Source organism: Aphis gossypii, chromosome 3 (genome assembly GCF_020184175.1).
Source record: "Aphis gossypii isolate Hap1 chromosome 3, ASM2018417v2, whole genome shotgun sequence".
NCBI classification, from domain to species: Eukaryota; Metazoa; Arthropoda; class Insecta; order Hemiptera; family Aphididae; genus Aphis; species Aphis gossypii.
In genome coordinates, this window is record NC_065532.1 from 51,451,241 (window position 1) to 51,461,938 (window position 10,698).

A 10,698-nucleotide genomic window follows, 5' to 3' on the forward strand; every position below is an offset into this window, starting at 1 on the left:
ATCACCACTTTTAAAACAACTAACACATCGCGTTGGAAAATTCGATAAGATTTCTACCGGGAAACCGGTGTACCTTACACGTTGTTATATTTAAGCCCGCACAGCCACCACGAAAAATAATATCATACTAAATGTTTAAATTTGACATAGTCTAACCCCTTTGAAAAAACAATCATCATTTAAAACGCGAAACGTTATTATCGGATTGGGTTGGACTAACCTTGTTGGTCTTGGGCTGCAAAAACGTCGCTATTCCGGCCCTGACGCGGTTCTTGACGCCCCTGATGGTGCCCTTGGCGCTGCGTATCGTGTCCGAGGTGGCTGCAGCTGTCTTGCACCCCGCGAACGTGTCGTCCGACGGCTTGGCGGCGGCGGCCACGGCTGCCGCGTCCACTTCGTCGAACACGTTCTCGTTCATGTGAAAGCTGTAGTACTGGTCAGTGTTGTCCATGTCGATGATGCGCTCGGCGACGGCGGCGGCCGTCACTGTGGACGCGTCGCTGTAGCACCGCTGTTGGACGTGGACGACCGGCGGCGGCGGCGGCGTCGTCGAACGCTTCGGCAGCTCTTCGACGACCGTGGCCACGACGGCGGTGGCCACGACTCCGGCCGCCGTACAGGTCTGCGCGGCCGGCGGTCCCGCGGAATCGTCGTGGGACGCGACCGGCGGCGCGACGACGGCACCGGAGCCGATGGTGACGACCGACCGTCCCGGTGCCGGTTCCACGGCCGTCTCGGGATCCGCCGTGCTGCTCGTCAGCGAGTCGCAACTGCTGCACGTCCCGTCGTCGCTCTCGTCCCGGCGGCTGCCCGTGTCCAGATCGCTGCCCGTGCCGCTGTCCAGCGGCGATCGGTGGCCCGACGACACCGATCGTTCGTCGTCATCGTCGTCGTCCACTTCCGAGTAGTGCCGGCGGAACACGAACGGGTCCACGCAAGTGATGTTTATCTTGACCGTGCTGGACCGGCGGCCCACCTCGCGGCGCGTCCCGTCGTCCCGTTCGGCGCGGTCACCGCCGCCGCCTCCGCCGTCGACCATCATCGGGTCTATTCGGATTTTCACCACGTGACCGTTGGACTGCAGGATCGTCGCACCGCCGCCACATCCGCCGTCCACGCCCGTCTTCAGACCGCGTCGGGTCTTGGGCGGCAGCGGCGGCGGAATTTTCTTCTCTACGACGGTTTCCAACATTATGGTTGCCGCGAAACCTGAAACACGAAAATTTTGGTTAAGTATGATATTACGGAATTTGCGACGAGCCCGACCGTATCTCTCTGACGATATTTGAAAAAGGACTAATAATGAAAACGATCGCGGCTTTTGGTTTTTGTGATTTATACCTTTTTTTTTTTGAACGTGTTTAACTCAACACATAATGTATGTGTTGGCGGTGAATTATTACAAGACCGCGAACGAGTTTCAATTCGTCGGTTTTCATATATTATAAAGAATAGTGTACACGCTTATGAGCTATGAATAAGTCATGACAGTCGTTTCGGTGTCGGTAGATTTTTTATTTTTGGCGATTTAGTCGGTTCGCGGGAGTGAAAAATATTATATTGAAAATATCGTTGAGACGCAACGACGTCTTTATATCGCCATTAAGCGAGCTCGTGTATTGGATGGCCGCGATAGTACATATTCATATGATATGCCCGTCACCATGCCTTAAATACGTTAATAATAATTTACTTCATTAAAATTTTCGTACTTAGACCACAACGAGACTACGATTTTAAAAAAAAAATTAGTATTCATTATATTTTGTCTACCCTAAGCGCGCCTTCCGTCGGGAAAAGTTACATTACATATAGATTTATACAAAAATGCCGAATGACGTATTATGATTTGTGATGAACAACGTATTTATTAGAAACGACTTCAATCAAAAGTATCGAAGAAATACGTGTATTTAATATCATATGATACATTTTATTTAGGTGAAAAATGTATATAATATGTATAATATATCATATTATGTGTTGACAGGATATGTATTTCACCGAGACTATTAGATAAAACGATTAATTAATTACATGTAGAATTATAGTTTTATTATATTATAAAATCAAGATTTAAAATTAGTAATTATTCTTTAAAAATTCAAAAAGTGTATAGTAACACAGACACTTATATGTATATCGATTGAAAATAATTTAAAATAATTATAGCTTACTGTAATTGTACAAGAATAATGGTATAATTATTCAGTATAATAACGTAGGTAGGTACCATATTAAATCATTTAATTATTAATGTATCCTAATATTATTCTTTTTACCTTCGACATACCTGCAAGGATCAAAATTAAGTCAACCTTATTTATCTAATGAAAATAAATTATTGCATACTTCTTATGAACGATTTTCCTAAGCTATAAATCTAAATAAATCATTTAAATAGTTTTATAAGTTGGCATAAGGTCATATATTTTTTTTACTATTAGGGCGTATTCTTGGATATTTATTACATATATACATTATGTTGTGTAAATGGAATTTTTAAATTTTAAACTCCATAAGTTATAGGTGTGTATTAAAGTAAAACAATAAAGGAAAAACGTAGTTTGTCCTTAGAAGTATAACTATTATGTATTATGTATATAAAATTGTATGTAGTTCTTATTTATTTTCAACATAAGATACACACAAAAGATATAATCTATATTGTAACAGTTATAAATCTCATTAAATTAAATTATTATAATTATTACGGAAATTAAAATTTCTTATATCATGTTTCTTGTTTGAATTTTCATTCACTTATATAATTACAATGTAATCAAGAATTATAAAGATATAATATTAACTTATTATTATTTAAACACTCGTTAGCCGTTACCTATAATAAATACCAACGAAAAAAAACTATTCAAACAAAATATTATTGAAATAGATAATAAATTGTTCACAAAAATAAAACAATTCGTTAAATAACCGATATACATATGTATAAAATAATATATATCTTCAATTAATATTATTATCTACTACATTTAGGTCGACCAGAAGAAGTATCTACTGTATTATGAACCATGATGTAAGATATTATTGTAATAATATTATTAATATTATGATAAAAAAGTATATACCAAGTCATTTTGCACTCGTGTGTTGATGGTTTCAAAATGTTATGTTCATATATTAATTTGCAATATGCAATTAAAAAGAATAATATGGTATATTAATTTTAAAATCATTGTAGAATTTAATTAATGCATTTTTAACTTATAATAAGTATCATTACATAAAAAATACCTGGTTGTCGTCTTTGTCGTATATTCATGGAATTTTGTGTCAGTCAAAATTTATACTAGCATTTTTTCTTTTTCTTATAGGCTGGGCGATTTCAATATAAAATTTATAAATATAATTTAATTAAGGACATCGGTTATTATTATCACTTTTTAATTTGGTCTATAGATTATATTATATAAGTATAACATAATATGATTGCCAATTAATAAACATGTTATAATTATTGGTCATTAGTTAAGTGGAAATATGCTTTGAAGTAAAAATGACGTGTTAATAATATTTTAATACTATAGGTTACAAAATGTCTTAGGAAATATGAGTAGGTACCTTTCTATATAATTATATTAATGCATTCCGTTCATATATCAAAACCGTTCATCCTACGATTAATTTACTAAAGTATACTATTGTTTGTTTATTATATAATATTTCGTTTTTGTTAATTGAAAATTATAAAACGATGAAATATGTTACTGTATAATAAATTAAATGTTATTAGTTAATAGTTATTACATATTATTATATTATGGGTACTACACAATATGTATATAACCAATTTCAAAATTTAAGTTGATTAAAAATTGATACAATTTTATATTTTTCGTATTAATTAACATAATATTCATAAAAAATACGTTTTTTAAATTTTTTACCGACGTAATCACATGGTTATATTAAAAATTAACGTCAATTAATGGTTATATAAAAAACTCATAATTTGTGCATGTGAAATGACGAGAATTCATGTACGAGAGACTCTTTTATAAATAGGATAATATTTATGCCAACGATTTCATTAGGTACGCTGCACGCTGGTCAATTTTATACGTATTATTAAGTATATTATATTTTGAACATTATTATCGAAACAAACGTATTCTTAGATTTAAGGCGCACGGAAATTATTGCCTTATTAATTAGGTAGCCTATAATGGTAAATCGTCTGACATAACGATTATTAAAATTATGATTTTTAGTTGGCGTTTACATTTCAAATTACCTAGGTGAATTCAAAAAAAGTGTCTTAATACTCGTGACTTCTATGACACGATATTATATTCGCATAACAGCGTGTGACAAATAACATATTATATCCAGTTAAACGAACGTTGAATTTATTTTACGACTTATCTGAATCTTTCGTCATTGATTTAATATTATTATAAAAAAATAATACGTACACATTCCTGGAAATATGCAATTACTACAACAGTAATGGAATGAAACCGGTTTAATATTTCATTGATCAGTTACAGTAGTCGAAGGAATATGGTATATGGTTAAGATAGGATCTAGGTTATCATTCAGTATTTCTGTCTTATATAACAGTACCTCCTGCATAAAATAACTTTTATCCGCTAATAAATTGTTTATAAAATCATAATAGACGTACGCGTACGCAAATGTTTTTAAACAATTTTCAAGGATTTGTGTAATATTTAAACGTTAAACACAGTTATAGATTGACTAAGGACATAATTTTGGTGTATATAATATATAGATAAATGTTGGAAAATTTGTGAATACGAAGTAAAATGTCGATATGTTTAATCGATATCGAATCGTTAGAATCATAATCAGATGAAAAGTGTTTACGAAAATAACGACTTTACGTTGATGGGGAGGTTCATATTTTGTTTGTTATATTTTACCGTTGTAAATCGTCCAAAACATTAAATTCGCATAGAGTTTCGATCCTCGAATTAATTTTAAAATTATTCTTATTATGTTATTGTCATACGCGTTAGAATAAAACGATCGTGTAAAATCGCATGAGCATAAAATATTGAAAAATATTCGGTTCAATAGTCGTTGAAACGTACAAGTCGTATAGTACGCGCACTATACAACCAACCATCATAGAAGACGGGGTTCCGGAGAGTAAAAATATTACTTAATCGAGTAATATTATGCTTCAGACTAAAAAAAAAAATAAGATAAAAAAAAAGCAAACTTAAAATAATAATATCTATGCGATTCATGACTTGTAGAGTCGGAGAGCCGTAGAACAATGGGTTTTCTTCATTGTTTGACGGACCATGCGTGTGTCTGGTGTGCGGAGAAGAATAGATCGACGGCGAGACGGTGCGGCGGAGCGTCGGTCCGAGAAACAAAAACACGGCGAATAATAATTCTAATCTGACATCATATTATATCAAACACGATGTTATTATTGCGATTTCGGTTTGTCGTCCATGCACCGGTGACCAGGAGAGCAAAATTCAATAAACTATCAACGAGAAAAATATCAATACACGCGCGAATGGCTGTCTAATAATAACATATGCAAAAATGGCATTGTCTCTAGAAAGCGTGTCTTCGCTGTGGGACACGACGATTTGGTCCGGCGATGTTTGACTTAATAATAATAACATATTATAAGATATGCCTTTTTTTTCTTTATTTTTATTTTTTGACATCCATTCATCCCGAGCAGACGCGGAGCGACGACCATCCTCCGCAGTGTGATGACTGATGATTGATGTTTATTTGATACGACAAATGACCAGGCAGATCTCGTCGAGATTAAATAAACAACAATAACAACACGTAAACGTTTGTTATTTTCGGATGGCACATATACGCGCCTATAACGACTATTTGAATCCCGTGTAATACTAAGGAGCTTAGAACCTAAGCGAAAATCTGTTTATTTTTTTTTTAATGTAATGTCGTCCTATACAATACCTATAATACATCAGAATACATTGTACGTGTTTAGTCGAAGGATGTAAACTATTTACGTATTTTTTTTTTATGATTTTTAACACTTTATATTAATTATATGTTATTATTTATGAATATGAAAATATATGGCATTATTACACGTACTTATACATGTTTATTTATTTATGAAATATCCTATAACTAAGAAACTGAAATAAAGAAATGAAGATGACTATAGTGTAACCGTATAATAATACAATTATTCGTAAATGTATTATTATTCATATGATTACAAACTATAAGACATTTTATGATATATAAAGTAAAATATTAATTATGGCCCTATACTTGCATAAGATTTTAATTAAATTTCAAAACTAAAATATATCATTTATCGCAACATGTTTGAAATTTCGTATTTTAAAATCATATTATTTTATTTATTACCTATTTTTAAATATACGACGCCGTAGACGCACACTGATGGATTTGCATACTAAACATGCTTTCTTTTGATGAAGAAATCATTCGTTTCTTTTTAATCGTTAAATAAATATTTAAATTTTAAATTGAACTGGTATACAGACTTCGTTTCATATTATACGTGTTTTATTCAATCATTTATGAGATTAAAAACACTATAACTTGAAGGATTGCTCTAAAAGAAAACGACAAAATTATTAAAAAGTTATAAAAAATGACCGTCATAATATTATTTATAGGTTTAAATTATTTACACCAAAATCAAATAATCACAAGAAGGAAAATAACAAAAATAGACAACGCATAAGATGGAAGTAGGTAAATTGAACTTTTACACAGTAGAAAACAGTAGTACCTAAACCATATCATACTGTATATAGCGTGCGGTGTAATTAGTAAGTCGTAATAAGCTATACGCGCGGGAAATATTCGAAAAGGAAAAGTAGTAATTTTATTGCAGACGTAATAAGAATTTGAATTATTTAAAATTGCTCGATCGACAGCTATGTCGTGTCTACGGCTAGAAAACAATTCGAACGAGTCATCATTTTGGAAAGGATTTCGTACGTTTTACGCGTCTTACGAGTGTACCTACATAATTCACGTATTATGGTGAGTATAGATCGTAATGTGCCACTCGACGACGGATAATTTTATGACTGTACATAATATGTATGTGGCGTGTGTGTTTGGTTAGATAGGTAAAAGTCATTATATTATTTCGTATATCGCACACTGCTGCTCTGATCCGGCGCGAAGTTCAGACCCGCAGACATAATATTATAATTTCTGTACACGATAAACGTGGACAACTTATTGGAGCGTGTAAAGACTGGTGCCCATTGTACGATACCGCGGTATAGGTAAAAAAAAAAAATAAAAAAATGTGCAGTAGAAAAAAAAATTGAATTTGCCACACCATTACTATTACTATATTATTATTATTATTATCAGCATTACTGGCTATTATTATTGTTGTTATTATTATTATTATTCATGAATCACGGATCCGCATGGTACACATTACTATCTTCGGCAACAGGCGATTATTATTTCGAAATGGTCCGGTAGTTTGTGACACCGAGCCGTGCGCGTTCTAAAAACGCGTCTGTGACACTTATTAATGAAAATATAAATATGACGAAAAATAATGACAATAATGAGAAAAATAAAAGTAGATTGACGTCGCGTGCAGTTATTATTATACGTATTAAGTACCCGAGCTTGTTTTGTGTTTACACAACTTTTGAGGTAAAGTATATAGGAGAGCGCGTCCGTTTCGATATTTTACCCGGTAATTTATAATATACCAACCTATACCGGCTACCGTGGTAGTCCGAGCAAAATCATATTATTACCGCGCTCGTGAGAACGAAAATGACATTGTTACCGCGCTATAATATTTTCGTTATTACATTTTCCTATGTCACAACACGAATCTCTCGAAATATATAATACATATCATAAACATAATATGAGGCCAATTCGAAAACGAATTCGATTTCTTTCGTAAGTCGTATCGTATTCTACTTATCCATACATAATATATATAATGTATATATATTGTATATGATAATATTATGCTCAGTGGATATTGTTTCAATATACTATACAGTGTCTACGTGCGTCTACGAAATCAACCCGAATGTCCCGAGGCGTGTTTTAAAAATTGTTTTTATTTTTATTTTTTTCTGGACGATTCCTACTCGTTCACCGTTAGTTCTCATCGCGTGCTAACGCGCCAACAACATATAATCCAATTCAAACTATAATTATTATATTATATCCGAGCTGGTTACACACGTTCTCTCGGATTCGTATCATATATGCCTATTACGGTTTGTATAACTATAAAACATTGAGTTAACGTTATACTCAAGACCGCATACTTCAAGAAGCCTGCGTGCGTACGTAAATACATTTAGTTAAAACAGTATTTTATAACGACGTGAAAAATCAAAATATTCGTCATTTAACGTTTTTACTAGGAGAATATACAATATATTCAAATCTTAAAACCATAATTGTGTTGGCCCTTGGGCGTGAGTTTCTTAAAACCCGTCGATAGTCTATAAATCCGTGTAAATAACAACAAAAATGTTAAACAGTTTGGGATCCATTTTTTTTTCTTTTCGAAATTCGAAAACAATCTATACAGTTATAGGTAACAAACGTCTATTTCGGAAGATGAGGGTGTTACGCCGAGTTTGTAACGCGGCGGGGTTGTTGAATGACGTATAATTACAGAGAAACATTAATTACGAGCTTCAAAAGGGATGAAAGGGGACGAACCTCCCACACAATGCCGGAGGCTGTGTGTATTGTTGTTGTTGTTGTTGTCGTAGACGTTATTTTTTTCTTTAAGAATTCCAAAAACCGACAGACGCGAGAATTTTCAAAGGAATAAAGAAATCGAGACAAGACTTATCACAGCACACACGATTGTTTGCCCGCCCTTACCCTGACAAATCTTTGTTGCCATTTCGAAAGCGGGAAAATGTACCATTTACCTTTTTCGTCCGAAGTCTGCAGACGATATCCAATTGACGGGAGTTTGATATTAATAACAATAAAGATATTTAACAGGTGTGATTTGCGTATTAAAAAAAAAAAATTAATAAATAATAAAAAATAAACAAAAAATTACAAAAAAAAAAAAACCACAAACAAAACCGTTTACTTGGGAAATTAAAATCGAAAAATCTCGTTTTTCGGTAAACAAAACACGAAGTTAAATAATAATAAAAAAAAATTATCGGTGTTCGACGACCAGAGAACGCGCGCGACGCGATCTTCCAAGAACAAGACTGTCGGTAGGTAACCAGTCCGACGTGGATGGACGAGATCGCGCAAACCAGTTTGTACACGCCCCACCAGACCGGTGGAAACACGCGGCGGACAGGAATATGAGGTACGTATAGAAAAAAAAAATAAAAAATAGGTAGGCAAGCAGGTATCTTGGGCTACTTTTTTTTCCCGCACCGCCGCCGTAGCGGTCTTTCAACGAGAATCACTTATAAAAGTTATCATATTATTATGTTGTGCCCACCCGTTCGGTATTCGTGTTTGATGGCGATCATGATGATGATGATAACCATCGTAATAATAATAATAATACTTAAATATTGTTAAGGATAAGTCGGCCGGCGGTGTACACAGTAATAATAATAATAATGTGGAATCTGACATTCCGGCGCCAAAATACCGAAACAAAAAGCCTGCAGGAGAAACAACGAAGGACGATCGATTTTTCCGAACTAAAAAAAAAAAAAGATAATAATAAACACTGAATGTTATTTTTATATAGTTATTTAATATATTCTATTTTTAAATGTTGTTTGCTTTCGATGACATACATTTGCAAATATTTTCAACTACGACAGACAAACGGTACAGGAAAATTAGAAGAAAATTGAACTATAATTATAATTATATTATTTATGATTATTATATTGTTACTGTTATTATTATTATTATTATTGTTTTAACGCTTCGGTGTTTTCGACGTCTGCACGTTTCCTGGTTAAAATCCAAACTTTCATTGGTTCTGGTTTTCCTTTCATTGGCACCAGGCCCCTGTACGTGAACTCGAACTGCGGGTCCCAGTTGTTGCTTTGATTCAGAACACTGCAGGAAATAAAAGCACAATAATAGTTACGATTTAAATTCACAATATTATTTTCACGTTAATTGGATTAATAATTATTAATTACACACAGACACGTCATTATATTTGTTTGTTTGTTTATTAACAGAGTTTTTTCTTAAAAGTTTTCACTCCAAAGACAGGTTTTTCCATTTACTTATTTTTGTAAATGGAACAAAAACAACAAAAAAACTATTGTCATGAGACGACGTCTTTTTTGTTATCTACTCGAACTTAATACTACCGCGCCGGACACGGTACATGCACGTCATGTATTGATCGTGCAACTGTTTATATATCGATCACATATACCTATACTAGTCTCGAGGTATTCTATTCTTTCTTTATTTATTTTAGCCGACTAAAAGAATTTTCTAAAAAATAACCGCCTGAATAAGGTAAAACTTTACCTGCATAGTATACGAATTTTCGTATTGTTTATTGCTTTATTTAATGTGTATAGCTTAACGAAGCTGAAAAATTGATTAACGTTTTATCACAGTGTCGGTCGATATGAAAACAAAACAGTAGCTTAAGGGCATATGAAAATAGCGAAATAATATATAGTGAAACTAACTATATTATTTTTTCCTACTTATTTTTTTTTTATCTTTCATTCATATATGCACTCAAAGTCTTCACTG

The 10,698-nt window shown here is 33.7% G+C and overlaps 2 protein-coding genes across 2 annotated transcripts in view; both read right to left on the reverse strand.

The window, feature by feature from the left end:
• Window positions 1-9,225, reverse strand: part of LOC114122440 (glutaredoxin domain-containing cysteine-rich protein CG12206-like) — a 30,066-nt gene extending 20,841 nt beyond the window's left edge. The window contains exons 1-2 of the mRNA XM_050205095.1: window positions 8,919-9,225; window positions 221-1,209 (exon numbers count right to left, since the gene is read on the reverse strand). Coding sequence (XP_050061052.1) covers window positions 221-1,192 — 972 coding nt within the window. The 5' untranslated portion in view covers window positions 1,193-1,209; window positions 8,919-9,225. The remainder of the gene's footprint in view (window positions 1-220; window positions 1,210-8,918) is intronic.
• A 474-nt stretch (window positions 9,226-9,699) lies between these two features.
• Window positions 9,700-10,698, reverse strand: part of LOC114119262 (guanylate cyclase soluble subunit beta-1) — a 35,056-nt gene continuing 34,057 nt past the window's right edge. Inside the window, exon 14 of the mRNA XM_050205094.1 lies at window positions 9,700-10,035. Coding sequence (XP_050061051.1) covers window positions 9,885-10,035 — 151 coding nt within the window. The 3' untranslated portion in view covers window positions 9,700-9,884. The remainder of the gene's footprint in view (window positions 10,036-10,698) is intronic.